Raw genomic sequence first — 21,395 nt, forward strand, 5'->3', positions numbered from 1 at the left:
AAGTTAGATACAAGTATGTTGAATTGCATGGCTGGCTACGGTAGCCTGTGACATACACTACAGTTTGTGGCCGCTACATTTAGGTGGCGCTGTTTCTCATGACACTTTCACATTTTTTTGCGTTGAATCACGATCCTTTCATCTAAATAAAGGGCGTATTTTATCCACAGTTATCATTTATGAGCTAGTGACAATAATAGTGAAACAATTTCGGCTGAACTTGAAATTTCATATGCAGCAGCATGACAGCCGGTGTTCTGACGATTCATGCTACCCATCGAGATTTGCTACTGGTTATGCGCATGTGCAGACACAGTTTTTTTTTTTTTTTTTTTTTTTTTTACATTTTCATGTGTTATAATGTAATTTCCCTTTAAAAAATGCTAACACCGGCAGGGTGAAATCATCACGAGTTGGTCTTCTTTAGCTTCCACAAGCCTGTTATCGATCATCAATGATGCGTTGCTAAAGCCAGTAAGTTAAGCAATTCTTTGACATTTCATACCAGCTGAATTTACACACAGTGTAGGCTACCAAACATTCCCGTTCTATAAAAATACATTTATTCGCCATCCATTTTTCTCAAACCACTCGAAAGCTTTTAAAACAAAACATGTAGCCTTCTGCATCAGATATGTTTGAGAATAAAATCCACAATCTTTCTCTCTCGCGCCCGCGCACACACACAGTGGCTGTATGAGTCATCGGATTCAAAAGCAACAGAGGCAGTGGGAGGCAGACAGGGGCGGAGCTACATGGTGGCCAGGGGGGGCCACGGCCACCATTGGTCAAGGCTCGGCCCCCCTGCCGGCCCCCCCTCCCAACCTCACGGGAAAATAAATTTAGTAATAATAAAAAATAAAAATAAAAACTCCAGTAACGGTATAAAAAAAGGAAGCTGAAATGTATGCATTTTTTAATCAAGTCATTGATTTGTCACTTACGCTATAAGCCCCATATTAGCAACATGTTGGGTCTCGCCCCCATCAACAGTGCGAGACATAACGTGCCTGCATTCTGACAGCGCTTGGGCTGTTTACACCTGGCCACTTCATGCGTTTTCTCAGATCGGATAGCTATCTGATTTATCAAAACGATTCCATTTACACCTGGTCACATAAATGTGTTTTTGCAAAATGGATATAAATCCGATCTTCAATTCCCGCGTTATATGCGGATTTAATGAAGTGCACGTCACCGAAAGCAACGAGTTGGATTTTATTGATCATCGGCTATATTCAAAATCAGCAAAGACGGTGAAAAGAGAGAGCGGCAACAGAACTGGTAAGATCATTTCGTTTCTTTACTTTTAATGAAGATGGTAGTGTTAATCGTCTGCGACTTACTTTCACTTTGATTAGCGATTGCGGCGCGTTGGCTTGCGTTCAGCCGCTCATCTGAGGTGACGCGCGTCGCAGTAGCGTCGTCATATCTGACTAAAATAGCATGACATGTAGCCTGTAACACGCTCTCACGCGTTTCTTTTTTTTACCATTTTTGGGAGTATTAACATTTACATATGTGGTTTCAAGAACCAGATGCATTTACACTTGTCCAGTTTCGTCTGGAATGCGGCCCAGACCACCTCCTGAAGTGGTTTGAGCGTTTGGATTCAAATCCGTCTCGAATGCGTTTCGGGGGGCATTTACACCAGGTCTTTTCACGATCGAAAACGCATGAAGTGGCCAGGTGTAAACGGCCCCTATAATGTATAGGGTTCTTTAATCAACTCCGAAGGACATTTTAAGGTTCAAAACTGACAAGAAAGAACCCTTTTGGCTCAAATGTTTTTTAAAGGCTGTTATTCATTCATATATTACATTATTCTGCAACATTTGTAGTTGTTATTAAATTATTGTTTATTAAACTGTTGTAGTAACTTAATATCACATTTTAATCATGCAGATTTTTGGAGGATAAAAAGTGAAATGGCACTCTTCGTCTGATATTGATTAATTAAATTTTTTAACCACCATATTGAATTTTGTGATCATTCACATGCATTGCATTTTAAGGGTTCCAAATACGTAACGCTTTAGAACCTTTTAAGGTTCTATATTGAACCTTTTCTTCTAAGAGTTGTTACAGCAGACACAAAGCGAACAGAACATTTCAGGGTAACACTTTAAAATACGGTTCCTTCGTTAATGAATAACTACACAAGAACCAATGAGTAACACAATATTAACAATCTAGTAACTATTATAACTCTGATTAACAAACTAGTAAGTAATAGCGCACAGACGGAAGTGGTAGTTCACTATTAAGTAATCAATAACTTCTATTTTTTAATACTTCCCAGAGAACTACTGAAAAAGTTTATTAACAATCTAGTAACTACTATTAACTAAAATAAACTCTTATTAACGAATTAGTAAGTAATAGCTCACAGATGAAAGTGTTACTAGATACTTCTGTGGGAATTACTAATTATTTAGATCCGTATTATAAAGTGAAGATCATTGGAACTAAGTAATGACTCAAGTGTTACTACATGATCTAGTCATGATTTGTGCAACCGTTGTAACTTGTTGTATTATCACAAATAAATTGGATGTTGCACTTAAAATGCAATGGTTTACCTAAAGAAATTATCGCCTAATATGACAATTCATATTGTGTCTTTCTGTCATTTGCACTAAAACATCCCTGTCTCATGTTAAGGTCCCTAACCCCTCCCATAATGATGACGCATTGCACTCGCACATTTATCAATTAGACATTATTAGTGTCATAAGGGAGTTCAATCCATTGTTTAAGGCCTGACGAGCCACGTGTGAGTTTTAGTAATAGTAGTTTTTGACAATCAAGTGCCACCCCAAATAAAAGACTGGCACAAGCTGGCCCCCCCAGAAATAATGTCCTGGCTACGCCCCTGGAGGCAGATCTTATCTTTATTTTATAGAATTGACCTTTTGCTAAACTGGCAGGGAGGCAACATACTATCATATCTTTGGTTACAATAAGTTAGGGCTTTTGTTACTTTTGGAACCTCTTTTGGTAAAAATGTGTCTGCCAAGAACATAAAAGTCTATTGTTTTAGGAAACTGATCCCTCATGATTGTAGAATATTTTCCCAGCATGCTAAAAAAAATTACACTAATAATTCACCCTGGCAAGATTGAATGTTTGTTTACCTAACGTGCATACTTTTCAGCCTTAGATAATATGCCATATTCCTCATAAATTCCTGCAAAAGGGAGAAAATTGAAAACACCCGGACATCAGACATTTTTAATAATCATCAAATAGCAAGTTATTTTTACTTTCTGCGCAGTAACGGTTTCCATATTTCCCAGAAATTGTATTATTCATAACATTTATTTTCGTGGAATTGTGAACACATACCATATTTCAAATGAACTACAGTAGTCAATATTTGAAATGGATCAAAAAAGGTAATCAAAGTTGTCATAAAACAAGAATAGGTATTGTTAAAAATTCATGTATAACTTTGATGATACTAATAATGTTTGCTTATTCACAAATGTGTCTGCATATATTTATATAGGCTTGTATGACTTGTCGATGGTGATGGTGTTTTTCAATGCTTTAATCCTGTCATGAATTTTCTGGGAATTTGCATTACAATTACAGACATACCTTCCATTTCATTGTACAAAGGAAGTACAAACCAGTCTGACTTGCAAATTCAGGGAATTAGTTGCTTTTATTTGCACATTTCAGGAATAATGCCTGTTATGTACATCATGCAAAATGTGTTTGTTTACATCCATACTTTGCGTATTATTAAATTATTTCGTTCCCTTCTGGTTTGAATAAACAAAGATTTGCATACATCTCAAAAGTCCTCATGTCAAGCCCTGCATTACAATTCTCAGTTGATCTGAGAATTAGACTTAATTATTTACTTATGTTAATACACTAACTTGACATTTGAGGAAAGGATGGACAATGAAACATGGCACAATTCTCATATTATTATTTTGATTCCATTTTTTCATTTAATATATGTGAAGCAAAGTGTATAGTAAGAGTTTGTAGTAAATTAAATACACCAGACATTGATCTTTTTAAATGCATTTAATAACTTTTTGTTTGGATACATTGCACATTGCTTTGAGGCATATTAAGATTCTGATATAAATATCAAATATAAATATTTGTGTAATAAAATAATAGGTAAAATACAATAATAGGCTCATGCGAGAGTTTAATGTGCTACGTTACGTTCCTCAACATATCTTTCTTGGATACATAACGCTTAGCCTTCAAAATATTTAACAATTATATTTAACAAGCAAGGTTGTTTATAAATTAAAACAATAATCACGAAAGGCAGAACCATTAAAACATAGAGGTCTGGTATGTGTAAAATGTTTATTTCCAACGACACGCAATCAACACCCACCTTAACAATAGAGATGATGGGTCTTCGAGAACAATGGACGAAAGAAAGGACAAACAATCCAGGCTGATTTAGGCATTGGGAAAGGCGCATGACATCCAACGGAAAACGGGTATTTTATCAGTTCAGTTAAAATTGCCAACACGAACAAACCCGACTGCGTCGTCTGGCATTTACTGTCGCTCCGCTGCCCATGAACGTGAACGCGCTCAGAGCCATGACTGCAGTGCACTGATGACCATGGAGCGTCTCGAGACCAACGGTTTCCACAGCAAATCGGCGCTATTGTTCCCGCGGGTCCTTGGAGAAAACCACCAGTCCTGAAGCTCAGCTTTTCCCGAAAGTGTTGTCATTTCGGTAGGAGTTGCAAAGGAGGCATGGTCTTTTAAAATCTGACAATTCACGTAGGTCTTTTCCTCCTATGTGACCCGTTTCCACTGCCTTGTCAAGGACGCCTTGAAACCGAACCGAGGCGCACCAAGGGGTGGTTAGAAACCGCACCCGTTTTTTCCCCTAATCATCTTTTTTTCCCCCAGTGTGGAAAGGTCTCGTGAACTGATCGATCACCGGTTCAAGTTCAGATGAAATCGTGATGTCATGTTTCAATGTCTGACTTTGGAAGTGAATGGGTGATTCAGAAAACTGGAAAAATAATCTTTGATATTTATTTCTTGAGCTTGTTCATTCAAAGGCGGTGATTTGTCGTGTATGCAAACCATCACACCCGGTTAATTAAAGTAAATTTAAATAAATAACACGTCTTCGGTAAAGTGGGTTAGAGAATCTCATGTGTTCACATTATTCAAATAAGACTATATATGTCCATGTATAAAACCTATTTATACTTTTTGAAAATATACTTTTTATAAATAATGAAAATTGTTTGGCCATTTTACAAAAGCAAATCTTTTAACAAAAGCTAAAACTAAAAATATTATCTGGAGATATGGTTTGACAGGTTATTTTTCCGTTTGTCTTATCCAGTCTATGTCTCGCATAATAATAGTAAATTATTTCTGCGTTCTCGAAAATACCCAACACCAGAATGGAACGGGAACAAGAACATATAATACAAGATAAAGTGTTGAACATAATAAATATATTAGGTTAACGTGTAACTTTGGCTGCCCCCCAAAACAAAACATCTTTTTTTTTTCGCGGAACCCCAAGACCCCATGCGATACCCGGACCCAACTTCGAAAATCCCTGCTCTGAGCTACTGAGTAGGCTTACTACAACAACAACTCATACCATGAATGCTAGAGATTGGAGTGGACTCCTGTACAGTGTGTGTTCATTGAGTCAGCTATAAAACACCCAAGTCCGCATCCTTCTTTTTTAATGACTCGAATTTGAGCGGCCTTGAAACTGCCCTCCAAAAATTCTTCGCTTGTTTTGATCATCGAAGTCTCGAAGGAAGGGGAGCTTGAAACAGTTCAACCTCCTTGTTCCATAATTGGTTTTATAGAGCTGGCGAGTAGCCAACGTGTTTACATGGAGTTGATTGACACATCTGTAGACCAATCGGATGCTTCGCCGTAGAACGTGTCGCGTGAGATTCGTGGAGGCGGAGCTTGTTAAACAATGCTTGTTTCATTGCAGAAGAGTTTACCGAGAGCTACAGTGGTTTGAACGCAGGGCCTTCCCCCCGTATGTGCTTTCGCTCTGCGTATATACGGATGGTTTGTAAATGGAGTCAAAGAAATTTTCCAACACACGTCTCACGGATTTTGCGAAGAAACTGGATTTTATAAACTGAGTCGCCATTTCAAGTAAGATGTCGCCAGCCTTATCTCCGCACATGAACCGTCACACAGTAACATGATGTTTATGAAGCAAAATCGGAGACACTTTTAAAAGAATGAGCTGCTTTCGCCATGAAAAGGCGGGCGATAGTTTGACTAACACGCTTTAGTAGTGCTTTATCTGCAACGCATTAACGTTAGACCTTGTGTGTTTGTTCGAGCGATTAACGTTTGGGCGTAAAAGTTTCGTTGCTGGAAATGGAAACGGGAAAGTTTGAAACGTGGCTTGGTGTTGCCATCATGAAGCATGGCTGTGTAACATACGTATTTTAACTTCTGATTCGTCGTGATTTTCATTCGTGTTTGTTTTCGTACGTATTACTTAACCTTGGCGTTTGCTGTAACGTTCAAGCTACTAAAAGTTGCCGCGCTGAAAAGGTCGAAAAAGGCGTTTCATTACAGTGCGTGAAATAATAATAACTACGACTTCATAACGTAATGCGTTAATTCATATTAGGAAAGGAAGTGGAACTGCTCAAATTATATTTTAGTAGCTAATGTTGCCATCTGTTTAAAGTTTATAGCGCCTAAAATTACGGTGAAGCTGCAGTTACAATGTTCTGCAGGGTATTACATGATTCAAACGGTTTGTATCTGGATTAAAATCTAGCTTTTAGTTTTCAGGGATACTACCGTCATAATTTAGACATTTATACATTACAGATTTATGTGCGTAATGCCGTAGCAGCCAATTTGCAGTAGACAAACCTGGTTTGTTTTGATAGAAACCTTTCGCAGGGGTAAATAACAGTCCGTAACAAGCAAAAAATAAAATAAGTGTTTTATAATCATAAACATGTTTAGTTTATCTAAATGGACACCACACCAACTAGACATTCGTAAATGGTGGTTGTTACACACGTCATTTTCTCGAAATACTTTGTTTTTGTTATTTCGTAAACGCCGCGCGTTGAAGCGCATACGAATGTTCTTGGTCGGTAACGTTAATAGCCAACGAAGATGTTTGTAATGCGTTTGAATGAGCCTATAGGTCACTTATTGCGCGTATAATCGGTCAAGTCCCCACCAAAAGGTTGGATTTACTTCCAATATACTGCCTGCATGCAGGTTACGCGAGGCATTGCCGTCTGTTGATCCTAAAACAGACTTTTCGAGAGTGATTTCGACCGTTTTTTGATGTCTGTTTGCAGCCTCACCACTCGCAATTGAGAAGATTACTCTCTTTTTCCAATGATCTAGTTGATATAAAAACTGCGTCATTATGACAGCACTGCTTGTGTTCGTCTCCATGTAATTTTGGATTCAGTTCGGTAACGTTAGTGATCCGCAGCTATCAAGAATATTTTCTTCTGTTTTGTTTTTGTAGGTCGGCAGAATGCCGGATAAGGACACTGATTTCCCTGGGATTCTAGGGACATTATAGCCATTAAGACTGGCTCATTCGGATTACCCCGATCGGACTGTTTCTTTGATCAAGTTGGATCATTGTGGATGATGGATGGCCGAGACTTCGGACCCCCCAGATCTGTTCACGTACCGCCGCCCCATCTTTCGGGGCTGCCTATGGAGTCACACCGACTCGGCGCGGCCGCTGCGGCCGGCAGAATACCACCGTCTCCCGGTCATCTGGGCGCGGGCCACCCGGCGGCTCTACACACTGGGAAATATCTTTCATCGGCCATGAACCTACATTCTCACCACAGTAAGTCCATTTTTAATTTTCCTCCTGTCAGCAAACAACATTCTATTTGTTTTAAAAGTGAAAACTATTACGTGGCTTTCTAACTTTTCGAGCGTCTTGTTAACAATATCTTCGCATTTTTATATCACATGATGAGACTTAACGAAAATATGGGAATGAATATACACTGTTTAATAGTGTTAATAATTATTTAATGCATCATTTTACGTTTATGCGGAAGGTAGTGTATGTATGTGTGCGAACACGTGTACAATATGTACAATAATGAATTTATTCACATAGCAATACTCGCGTTCGGTTAGACATAACGTTACGCACTGTCATTGGCGTTCAGCTGTCGTTTTAAACATTTATGCCAAAAGTTGTGTTTAAAAGCAGTAGACTAGCAGCGTTTAAATCACCCGTGTTATAATTCTTCTCTTGTTATCTCGCAAACAACATTAAAAAATAAATGAAAACTAAAACCACGGAGAGTAATGCATTTTGTCATTACTTCAGCTTCAGCTGTTTGAGTAAAGCACGAGGTGTGTTTTGGGCAAAAGACCTAATGTTTTAACTAGCAACTATTTAAAATCGACAGTATAGATTTATGACTAAAAATGCCCCATTTGTTTTCCATCACCCCCCCCCCTCCACTGGTTGGGGCAAACACTACAATTATTGCTCTTCTCGCGTGAACTATTGCCTTCCCTGTCACTCCTTTAAGGCGCTGTCTCTGACCATTGTGTTTAAAAATGCTCTTTGAAAGTCCACCCATCATATTAAAGGAAAATTATGTTTGCTGAAATGGTTTTTGTTCTGTTAGTGATATAAAGATCTTGCATATAAAGAGCTGAATTTACTGTTGTAACATGAAATGTTGTATAGTCATGTTATATTTGTTGTAGGTCTTTATTAAGGGAAACACATCTTTATGGTGTGGACATTCATAAGATGCCTAAAGAGTAACACATTATTTAAGTTAAAATGTCATACCTAATGACCCCTTTCAGGCACAATCCACTAATTTGTACTGCTTATGGACATACTTTACTGTGTTTAATTGGATGGTGAGGAGAACAGTGTGTTGTAATGTCCCTTCAAGGATGAAAAAAAGCTTTATTGTGATTGTTTTAAGTTCAGAGAAAGAGCTCATGGTGAACTATGTATTTCTGCATAGATTTGTGTTTCTGTTACTGTCTCTGAGTTATTGTGAAATGGTGGCCTCTGTCATGTGCACTAATTGAAATGAATGGTATTGCTAAAATAATTCAGTAGCTATTGTTGTTTATTGTTACAGTTGTTAAATTCTAAATTATTTGTAGGTCTTCATTAAACAAAGAACAGTGTTAACTGTTAATGATGCCACATAGAATAGCTGCCTTGTATCCTGGAGCTGGACCAAATGCAAAATACTTGTAACAAATATAGAAGAAACCTCCATCTACATCAAAGGCCATCACAAATGACGACAATGCTGGGTTTGTTTGGTGAAGAAGAGAAAAATCAGTAGTGATCTAGTTTTAAAATTAAAAAAGGTGTTCTGTTTTGTATCACTGTTTCAGACTTTCTTTTACCCCTTCCTTTAGATGTTACACTCTGCAGATGTCAAATAACCTTTAGATCTCTTAAGGAGATTTAATTTTGTTTAAGTTTGTGTAGTAGACTTCGCAGTTTACCCATCCATATTTACCATCTACCTGAGAGAGCTTTTAGTTTTAGTCACCCTCACCTTAACCTTCGACTATCATGACATTTTTACATGTTATCGGATGCATTATCCTGATAAGATTTGGGTAGTGAGTGTAATAAATGGTATTACTGCATCTAACAGCATCTTAGCAGTGGATGATTCACTTTCAGAGATGATGGTTTTTATTATTATTGCCTTGAGCTTTGATTCATCTATTTTATTTTTTATAGAATTAAAAAAAAATAATAATTGAGTCATTGTACATCTAACTTTATCCCGCAATCTCTTACAATAATCATTAGAAACAAGACCTTTAAAGGCCATGTGGAGCTCTTTGCTCAGGAGGCCAAAATATGCTCTTGTTTATTTTTTTGATCTTGCCAATTACGTTGTGATAAAAAATAAAATGTAATTGTAATTCTGTATATAAAAAAGACAACATTATATAAGAGCATTTATTTTAAAACGTACCTCTTCCAAGTGGACATTACACTGACTTCTTATTCATTGAGATGTTTGTTTGTATTTAATGACCCGCCCGCCCGCCGGACTCCCACCCCCCCATAAATAGTCGTCTTGCAGTTGTAATAAGTGTCGGATGCATCATGTGTTTATAGAATGACTCAGTTTCCTGGGAACTGTCTGAACATTCCATTCTTTCCAATAATAACTGTTCAATTGCCAAATTTCCTCTGTTTGAAAGAGAAAACAGATTTCAGTTCTTGTTCTGCCATTCACCAGATTCTATAGAATATGTTGCTTTCGTGACTAGATGCATTAGTTACTGAACAGGATAGATGGAAGAGTTAAGAGCAGGATGCAAGCATGCTATAACTCAAATTTGTTCAATGTTCAGTATAGTGCGCAGTGTTGGGAAGTGAGATTTTAAATGATATTTTCAAGCTCTTTATACACAGAGAAGTTGTAATGGAAGGCTGCTTTTGAACCCCACTCTCAGTGCCAGGTTACAGGGAGGGTGGCTTCTGGTTTGTTGGATTCAAACCAAGTCGCATAGTGGGACTTGAGGCGGCATGTGAGCAAAACATGCCTGAAAATTAATGTGGAATTTATGAAAATATGTAATTTGAGTTTTGAAAATTCATGGCCTTGTACATGTGGGGTGGAAAGAAAGCAATCTCATCTTGTGCCATATGTGTGCTTCCCAACGGATTCAGAAGTATACTGGTTTTAACCCAGCTGTTTGTATTGCTGCATTACTTACAACTGCTCTGCTGTTTGATTCTTGTAAAACTAGAATTGCCCGCTGTTCAGAAGAAAGAATAACGCAGTAGTTCTGTTCTGGAGAGGATAGAACTGTGTAAATTAGTAATTTAGTTTATATCGCTTGTCTCTTACACAAGGAAAGTAGCTAAAGCGAAATTAAATGTAAGTGTCGCTCTGTTTTTAGAAAGGGGTGGTTGAACCTTTTGGAGTTTTTGCACCAGCTTGTGAAGCAATTGCAAACATGTACAACATTGAACACTCGTTCCAAAAATTTCACGCATGAATCCAAGTCACCAGATGGCTGTTATTCTTGGATTTCAAAGTGACAACATTCTGTCCCTTAACTTTAATGCTTTACATTGCTGTGATGGAAAGCTTTTTGCTGAAATGTAGTTCCAGAGCATTTCTATAGTAAATGCCTTTTTCCCTCCACAGATTTTATCTGTAAAATGTCCTAATAGAAACCGTTTTTTCCCCCGATCTTAAGAGGCCTTATGCATTATGAACTGCAAATTATCATAATGTTAATAGAACTACAGTTATTTTCTTTCCCTTTTTTTTAGACGGATTAAAATGGGAAAATGTAATATTTAATGGCCATTTATTTTCCTGAGCAGAGGCATGTTTTCGTTTTGAGTACCGGTAATGTACACTTTAGATTCTTAGAACGTTGCACATGTATCTACTTGTTTGATTTGCTTCTAAAGATCAATTGATTCAAATATGTTTTGAACACCTCTTGATATTTACAGTGCTGCAATTTAAAAGCAATCCATAAACACTGCAGAAATGATATGAATCATCACCCAAAGGGCCGTGTTTTTGGTCGTCTAGGAATGCCAGCAGATGTTGAGAGCTTAAAGTGATGGTTTGAGAAACATGAATCCTGGCATTTTATAGGTATGTAACCTGCCCATCTGCTGGTCTTCACATTTAAAATGGAACGTCTCACTGAAAGAGGAATGTAGCAAAGCATTATGCATAGCACTATATGCGTCCCCTTTATTTTATAAGACAATTTATATGACAGTGTAATTAATGCATTTGAAGGTCATTTGCATGGGCACGTTGGAACTAGCTGGATTTACTCCCCTTCATGATAACTGTAGTTTGGGGACAGTAGCATTAACATGTTTTTTTTTTTTCTGGAAGGAGGATGAAGGAGAGCAAGCTTAAAAGCCTTAAATTGTGGAATACTCAATTTCTGGGCAATGACTGACATGTTCAGAGATTGTTAAAGGATGTTAATCTACCTGAAGATTATCTGGCTTTCTAAACTTCAGAGAATGATTCACTAAGTTCGTTTTGACTTGCAGTTTCGGGTTGATGGTTTTTTCCTTTCTCATTGTCTTGGGAGTCCGTAGTTGTCTATTATTCAGATTAAACGATCATCCATTAATTTGTTTTTTTGCTTCCTTGTCTTATATTAGTAATGCTAGCTTTAGCATTTGTAATGGTCTTACTAATAGCGGGATGTTAATGTTTGTTCGACGTCCTGAACATGAAATCTATTGCTTGAAACTTGCCTTTCTACTCCACAAAGCACTCGTTTAACAGAATTCCCATGAAACTTTGAATTTCCAAACCATCATGGGAAAATGCAAATCTTTGCTTGATATGCCTTTGAAGTGCGCTGCCTTTTGGAATGTACGATTGATCGATTTTTCATATGCCGCATCAGAGGATCCCGGAGTTGCAGCCCTACTGGTGGTTTATGGGCTGTTTTTAATAGAGGACCGTGGTGTTTGGCCTCAAGATAGGAATGACTCCACATGGTTCACTCCCCTCTAGTATTTGGGGTTGGTTTTATTGATTCCATTTGAGCACCCTCTTTTTGCAAAAAAAACCCAAATGGCAGCTCAGTTTTCTGTGAAATGTTCTATTTTTGAAGAACTATCTTGGCACTTTCCTGTCGTTACACTTGCTCGCGGGTATCCAGAGCTGAGAATGAACGTTCCTGTTGTGTTACTTTTGTTATTTCAGCCTTTTCTGTTTAATAAGCTATACATTATACTGTCATTTTGATGACTTCACCAGAAATGTCTGCGCTGCCTTAATCAGGAAGAGAACAAACCCTTATTTATACTCGGAGGGTGCTTTTGGGGGGGGGAAACCACTTGTAAAAATGGCCCTTGCCATCCAGGTGTTATCCTTTCCTGTTCTGTATGCTGAGGTTTCAAGGTTACAGGAACCTTCCTATAAAGTGCTGAGAGGGGGAAGGAGCTAAACCAGTGATTTGTTGCTGTTTATTTAGCAATGGGATGCGGCGAGAGCCGAATTAATGTGTGACCGTCCTCGGTGCTGTCTGGTTCCATCACTGCAGTGGAACTTCCTCTGTGGTTTGCTGGGAGCGGGCCGTATGAGACCTGTCCTTCATTGTGATCTGCTGTGACAGGCGAGGAGCTCGACTGAAAGAGTGAATTGTGAAATGCAGGAGTCCAACCCCCTCTTGTCCGGAGTGGCGTGGAAGGAGAGAAGGGACTGATGGAAAGAGAGCAAGGGGGAGGATGCGTGTAAACGTCCTGCAGCCTTGACTTTCCTCTGAATTAAACATAAGTGTTTAGTGTCCTGCTGCGTAGACCCCATTTGCTCATCCTACATGGGTTATGCGCTGCGCACATTTAAAATGCCCCGGCTGTTAGACATGCTCACATGAACGTGTTTTATGAGGAGTGCTGAGGGTCTCACTAGAGGGTGTTTGCTGCTTTATTTTAAGTGTTTGGATGATTCCAAAATTTTTTTTCCTCATTATTTGAACTCTTCTCCTTGAGTGTTCTTCATAATGCTGCCTGAAAAAACCCAGGAAGTGCCAGGAACTAATGTAGAATTTGCTTTAGAATGGTCCCATTGCACAGCAAGAGTGGGAAATGGAACATCCTTGGCAGTGGGAGTGGGAAAAATTTTATTAAAATGGTATTTGACTGTGTGATTGGAAGGGTGATTAGGGGGCTTTCGCACTGCCAGGGTCCGAATCTGAGCGTGTTTGTTGCAGGCTCACCCCACAGCGTTGGGCTGGTCGAACCCCGTAGCCTTGGCATTCATCAAAAACATGATTACAGGACGCGGGTCAATATATTGTTATTTTTTTAAAATTAATTTGGTGCTGTTATACACAGCAGAGTGAATGACACTTGCATCTAGTGTATGTGTGTTGCAAGAATTTTGGATTTCTGCTGCTTGAAAACGGACTCTTTTGAGGAGACGCCAGTTTGCGAGCCATTCATTTGCCTCTGTGATTACACATCACACGCATTCTCGCTCATATCACAGGTAAATCATCACCATTGTCATTCCCTGGCCTACATAATGTGTTTTGTTGAACTAATGAAGTTGGCATTGTCTAAAATGCATGTGCATGTTATTTTACTTCCTGGACAAGTGTGTACCCATGTCAGAGTTGCTTTCACATTCACGCAAATCACACAACAGTTCTGGTGTGTCCGAAATTCTAGAGGTAGTCTCGGGTTCGGTACCCCAATGCGCTCCCGGGTCCGTATGGCAGCTTCTGCATTCCCAAATTTTTCCCTAACTGTATGTTCACACCGCCGCCGACTTGAGCGTCAAAGAAGCTCTGGCCGCCCTGTTAAGGACGCTCGTCAAAAAGTACGGGGAAGCTTGTTGACGCTTTGGACACTTTGAACGCTCTGACGTTGCAGGGAGAATAGAAGTGTTACAACATGAAATGTAATAAACAGAAAAAGACAAGCAATTCATTGAAGAAACCTTTTTTAAACAGCATTTTAGACAGCATTTTTATTACCGTTTTGTCCACGTTTGTTCGGGAACAAAAATAAATAGTTAGCTATTATTTTTATTATTGCGGTCAAATCAGTGTCATCGTGAGCAAATTAATTGCATTCCCGCTTTAAAACGAGCGTTCGTAAATCTTTCAAATAAAAGTTGCGCTCATGCGGTTCCTATAAGCAAACAACGCTAGGGATGTCCCGATCCGATCCACGGCATCGGTATCGCGCCGATACCGGCCCAGAACGCTAGATCGGAGATCGGAGGGGAGAAAAAAATATGAGCGATATCCAGTTTAGCGGCGCAGCCTGTCACGTGATGATTGTTGTGTTTACGCACACGCGCGCACTCTCGCTTTGCGCACGGATTCTAATGTAATGATTCCACCCACAAAAGCTGCATTTCAGTCTTTTCAGAAATTCATTGGCTATCAGAAAATAGCGTCATTTCATTCTCTATTGCAACTGGATAGATAAACTGTCATTCAAAGAGAGGTAGGTACCGATCTTCACCAGGCACGCTCGTTGGCTGTTGGAGTTTAGAAGACACCCCTAACACTCGCCGATTGGCTAAAATGACCTGTCAATCAATAGTTCATGGGTCAGCGGCCATTTTGACATTCTTTTTTCTCCAATGTTTACGTTTCAACTGAAGTTAGACGGATCATAGTGTTGTGCTACGTTCACACCGGACGCGAATCGCGCGTCAAATTCGCGCCTGACGCGTCTAGACGCTTGACCACTAGTGTTAATTCGCGTGTCAAGAGCGAAACTGGCGCGCGTAAAGTTTGAAGCGAAATTTACGCGCGTGACGCGCGTCAGAATCAAAATCCGTTGGCGGTCATTGTTTTTATGTCGACCGAGCATTCATCAAGAGAGTTACCGCTCTACTCTGGATAGCAGAGCAGCGGCGTGGGGATCATCGTCGCCGTATATTTGTGTCCACCGGACCCTTCGGAGCCGAACCGTTTGGCGAGTTTCACCATTTGCTCGCTCCAGGAGCTGCGCTGGATGACGGCCGCTGTCAGCGGTACTTTCGCCTGTCACGCGCCCAGTTTGATGACCTGTTGTCCCGCATCTGAGCGAGGATCACCCTCGCCCGGCCCCTCATCCATCTAATCTAGCTGTCATTTATTTTTGTTTTGATAATAAATAGAGCCAGCCTTCAAAAGTTATTAACCTGTCCTGTGATTTTTTTTCTCTCTCTCACGTCCAGACACGAATTTATGCACATATGTTGATTGTCTTTACAACATAATACTATTTCTAGATATGGAATGAATAACATTCAATTCAAAATGAACATGTCTCCATATAGAAATAATGTTTTAAGTGATGAAACATTTGCTTTGTTGTGCATAATCCCACCATGCATTTAGTCATATTAACAAAATAATTTATTGAAGCATCCAGACACTTCACCACGTGAGCAAGCAGCTAGGCTCCTGATTGGTTAACGCGGCGCGAATTCACGCCAAAGTTCAGATTTTTCAACTCGGGCGGCAGACGCGAATTCGCGTCAAACGCGTGAATGCACAACGCTCAATTCGCGCCATTCGCGCCAACTTGACGCTATTCGCGTCTTCCGCGCCGCGCTCCGCGCCTCATTCGCGCCGCAGGAATTTTTCTTGCATTGACTTAACATTGAAATCATTCGCGCCTGACGCCCTATTCGCGTCCGGTGTGAACGTAGCATTAGTGCGTCGAAGTTGTGATAGCGCTGTCGGCTAACGCGAAATGCTACTATTTACATTCCATGGATGTTTATTCATATATACAATTGTTTTGGACTAAAAACTTCTTCAAATTGGATTGTATGGATGCTTTACAGTGAAACCAAACCATTTTTGTTGGAATGTGGACTAACAGATGGCTAATTGGTGAGTTTCTTCCAGTTTGTGTTGGTTTGTTTTGGCTGTTGGTGGTCTGACAAAGAGACAGATTGTGCCCGCTGTGTTGATTGTATCTTAAAATGGTTTACGTCGTTCGAATCACGAGTTTCTCAGCTTTCCAAAGATATGTATTATGTTTACTTTTGTGTTTGTTTTGTTTTGTCTTTCACAAAGTTAAACCTATAAACCACCCTGTGGGCCGTATACGGCACGTCGGACCACGGAAAAAAAAATATCGGACTAATATCGGTATCGGCAAAAGCCAAAGGTGCGGCATCGGTATCGGTATCGGAAGTGAAAAAGTGGTATCGGGACATCCCTAAACAACGCCATGTCATAAATGATACGAAACCAGTAGGAAACACAGCAACGACGATTATTAGCTTCTCTTCCATTTTTCCGGAGCTAATGTTTTGGTAGGAACGAAAGTTTGTTTCTCCCGAATCAGCCAGCGTGAAGGACGTCTATATTCCGATTGGTTGCTGGCGATTGGCCGCTGAACCGCGTCACAGCTCATTACCATAAAGCTGAGCTTCTTTCAACTTTCGGATTTGACGCTTGTTGCAGCTGAGAAAAGCCAGCTTCCATTGAAAATGAATGACTTCCGGCCGCTTTGTAAGGTCAAGTCGGCGGCGGTGTGAATGTACAGTCAATCAAGTATGTTGCAGAACCTCATGGCCTAGAAAAAGTACACCATGTCCGTTTCATTGCTAAAGGACAAAGTAGAAATTGCTTTTGGATTTTTTCCATATTTAGGTTTTCTCACTCCTCAGATTAATAATTGGGATTTTAATTAAAATATAATATTTCACATAAATTATTATTGTTAGGGTTATATTATACCTCTTTATTTCTTAGTTTTTTTTGCAAAGGTTTGATTTTTCAAACCTTTGCCCCAATGAATGCTTTGCTGGAAGTTCTTTTTGTAAATTGGTATCTAAAAATGATTTTATAGACGGATAATGACATTTTACAGTACATTGAGTCACTAGCAGTAATAATTAGTGTTCTCATTTGAAGTTGCTGAGGCTGCATGTGCACACGTGTCTGAAGGATGGGCCAAAGGGCAGTGAGGGTGGTGTCGAGGCCGGTCTGCATGAGTATTTGGGTAGTTTTTGTCGGGGGAAGGGCCATACAGGGGTAGCAGTGACCTGACCTGGGATTAGGCCGTGCCTCTGAAAAGCTAACAAAGGATGTGAAATGAAAGCCAGCACTACAGCCCTGCTCTCATATCACTGACTCCAGTTACAGTGCCTGGAAATAAGTGCTGAAGACGCTTGTACTATTTTAGCTTGTGCTGCAGCTATGGCAAAAAATTTACCAAATGCGATACTGTTTCTGTTTTAGTTTAATTTACATTCATTATTTGATACTTGGTTCTTTTAAATGTGCAGTTTTGGGTTGCGTAACTACTTTTACATGGAGTAATTTTGATAAAGCAATCCATTGATTAGTGTTATTTATTAGTTACTGGGCTTCTGATCAGCTGGGAAGTTTAAGGGAAAAAATACAATTCCATCTAAATTGGATTAGAACTTCTTGAACGTTTTCCTGTTACTTACTGTAAATAGTCATTTTTATTTGTTCAAATTATTATTTTTATTTAATTTTTTTTTAAATGTGATCATCTCATGAAGAAACTTGCTATTTTGCCTTTTCTATTTATTTTTATAAGTTAATAATAATAATGGTGATTAAAAATAATTCTTCACAGTACCCTTTGTTTGCTCAGGTTTTTTCTCCTCAGGCATGTGCCATCATGTGCTAATTTGTCTGAGGAAAGATGAAAGGGTCAGGTGAAATCACAGCTCCCTGTGTAATATCTGGAATGGTGGGATCTTGGATTTGGATACGAAGCCTTAATTTCCATGTCATTGAAGATGTACCATGTTGTTCTTGTGTAATGAAAAGGTGATGAGCAGCTTTTCTTCAGTGCAGATATTAATGTTAGAAGGGCAGTGCGTCACATCTGTTTGAAGTAGATATGATGAGAATGCTGTCGCATACTACAGAGCTCCCTCTGTGTTTGTTTCATGCTGCGTTTTTTTTTCATGTTTCATTGTGGGTAAGTAATTGCAAAGAATTTCATCGCATGTGCACATCGTCCATTGGCCACAAGGTCATAGCTCTGTTCGCTGACACTACCTTAAAAAGACACGTTGTGAACAAATGCTACTTTTGTAACTTTAAGGATTGAATGCTGGTGGTCATGAATTTGCTTGACCTTTCTATTGCTGGCTCATGTTTCTCCCTCTCCTGGTAACCAATCAGGTGTTGGGTGGCGCTCAAAGGCAAATCCTCTGACAGCAATAGAACACTTTATATTTTAAAGATTATGTACTAGGAGTCTTTGTATTTCAAGTTAGCTTAAATATACAGTACTGTGCAGAAGTCTTAGGCACACTAGTATTTTCGCCTCAAATAAATGGTTTTAAGCCAGTTATTTATATATTTTGTTGTAGTGTCTCAGTAGGAAATATCAGTTTACATTTCCAGACATTAATTGTGCCATTAATTGTAATAATCCGGTGAAATATTTGAATGCACAAGGATTCTGACAACAGCCAGTGCTCCACACAGAGGTCGGATCTCACCATCATTGAGTGCATCTGAAATTATATGAAGAAACAGAAAAAACAGAGACTAAGACCAGAAGAATTGCGGAAACGTCTCGAAGGTAGTGCCTGCTTGCCTGCAAAGCTACAGTACTGTGAAAAAGCACATGTGTAAAAATGCTGTAAATGAGAATGTTTTCAAAAATAATGTCATAATCATAAATAGATTTTACTTATCAATTCACTTTTATTAGTATTAACTGTTATTAACTTAACAGTTAACTAAATCAAATCAATAGGTGTTTAGTACCCTTTACGTTTAAAACAGCTTTTGTCCAGGTAACGCACATAGTTTTTAGTTTTTCAGGTTTTTTCAAGCGTCTTTGGAAACGTTGCGCAGTTCTTCTGTTCTTAGTCTCTGTTTTTTTCTGTTTCTTCATATAATTTCAGATGCACTCGATGATGGTGAGATCCGACCTCCGTGTGGAGCACTGGCTGTTGTCAGAATCCTTGTGCATTCAAAAATTTCACTGGATTATTACAATTAATGGCACAATTCATGTCTGGAAATATTATGTAAACTGGTATTTCCTACTGAGACACTACAACAAAATATATAAATAACTGGCTTAAAACCATTTCTTTGAGGTGAAAATACTAGTGTGCCTAAGACTTCTGCACAGTACTGTAGTAAAGAAAAGTACCTTTTGTCCTGAATCATATTTACTTCCCATGTACTTTGACTAGGCCTGTCACGATTTAGCTGATTTATTGTCTAAAAATAATTGCGATTATGCAGATTAATTGTCTGTTTTAGGGCTTTGACATCATTTTTTGTGTGTGCTTCATTCATTAAATAATTGTGATGAATTTAATGCTTTGTAAGCTATAATTTTGCTGTTTTACGGTAAAAGTCTTTCTGCTAAAAACCGAAAATGGAAATTTTCGGTTGCCAAATATTAGGTGCATCCCCAATACTGTTTATAGGAATGGGAATAACTATTTATAGTTATAATACTACTAACTATATATATATATATATGTCTGTGTGTGTGTATATATAATATGCCCCTTTCTTACATGTGAGCACTTGCCCCTGAGGAACTCTGCACATCCCTGAATATGACACATGATAATACTCTTCAAAACAGAGCGGCACAAGTATGGTGTGTGCGCATCGCGGGTGCAGGAGTCACAGATGCACAAGTGTGCATTTAAAAGTTCATGATACAAAGCGAAGAAATGTCGAGCGCATAAATCCAACAGATGTCCAACAGTTTATTGATCATTTGTTTCTTCGGTTTTAAATTAAAGTTATTGTGCTTTTGATGCCAATTCATAGTCCTTATGCTGTGTGAGTCGTTAAGAAACAGCAATAAACTCCAACTAAATAAAGTAATTTTATGCAAAGTACAGAACAAGCATTATAACGTGAGTATATCATATTAGAGAGAGTTTTATTGTGCATCATGTCGTAACCGGATGAGTCGCATGCTAAATGCAAAACAGAGAATGATTGACAACAACAGAGGATGTACATTGTAAACATACTTCTGTTGCTCACATTAAGCAATGGAATGGCTTCAGATTACTTTGAATATGTTGCAGCCAGGAAAACTTGATTAGTGCAAGTCTATTATCGCAATAATCGTGGTTGTCTGAAACAATCGCTGTTAGATCAAATAATCGCGATCAGACGGTTATTTAATTATCGCAACAGGCCAAGCTTTCAATATAGTACATATTATTCTGCTCAAACTGAAGGTCCAGCTCTGCATGCAAAATTAAACATTCACTATTGTATACAACAAAGAGCCATGTATAATCCTCTCCATTTTATAGGATGAATTGCTGCCCAGACACATTGTTTAACACCGTTGTTGAATAGGCAGTGACGCCTAAACTTGACACTTAGAAGCTAGTTTATTAAACAAATATTACCTCACTATGTTGGATTTAACCACTATATAGGTAGCAATTATATTGTCACTCTTATCTTGTCAAAACATCTGAACAAAAATTTCAGTTTGAGCCCTGCAGTGCAAGCGAGATGCGGGAATTCAGTGTATTATATAAGATCTAGGTTGACTTGTTGGAACTGGTACAGTTTGGCATGTTTTTGTTTCTTTGCAGGTGATGCATTGAGCTGAGATGGAATCCCAAATGACTTGTTTTCCATTGGGCCATGGAAAGGCACCAAACGTATGGATAGGAATGCTTCCAAAAATAGCTCTTCAAAACATCTTAAATGTATACTTTTCCCAAGTGAATGTTGCATTGCTCAACAAGGATAGTGTTTAATTCTTAATAGTAGGCTAGTTGTAAAACAGCTGTTTTCCACCATAATTAGTGGATACCAGTAGGGTTGGTTTTAAGGAACAGGTATGTAAACTTTACAAAACTAATGAGGAGCTTTTTAGATCGCTGTTTTGATTTTGATTTCTGTTATATATTTTTGGGTATCAAATAAAT

General features: G+C 38.8%; 1 protein-coding gene across 4 annotated transcripts in view; it reads left to right on the forward strand.

Moving 5' to 3' along the window:
• The first annotated feature begins 5,959 nt into the window (after window positions 1-5,959).
• tnrc18 (trinucleotide repeat containing 18) overlaps window positions 5,960-21,395 on the forward strand; it is a 71,234-nt gene continuing 55,798 nt past the window's right edge. For 3 of the 4 annotated variants that reach the window (XM_039687477.2, XM_039687478.2, XM_039687476.2), the window contains exons 1-2: window positions 5,960-6,141; window positions 7,502-7,837. In XM_039687477.2, coding sequence (XP_039543411.2) covers window positions 7,627-7,837 — 211 coding nt within the window. In that variant the 5' untranslated portion in view covers window positions 5,960-6,141; window positions 7,502-7,626. The remainder of the gene's footprint in view (window positions 6,142-7,501; window positions 7,838-21,395) is intronic. The other variant, XM_039687475.2, reaches the window with a different exon arrangement.

Source organism: Pimephales promelas, chromosome 3 (genome assembly GCF_988280905.1).
Source record: "Pimephales promelas chromosome 3, fPimPro1.hap1.1, whole genome shotgun sequence".
Taxonomy (NCBI): Eukaryota; Metazoa; Chordata; class Actinopteri; order Cypriniformes; family Leuciscidae; genus Pimephales; species Pimephales promelas.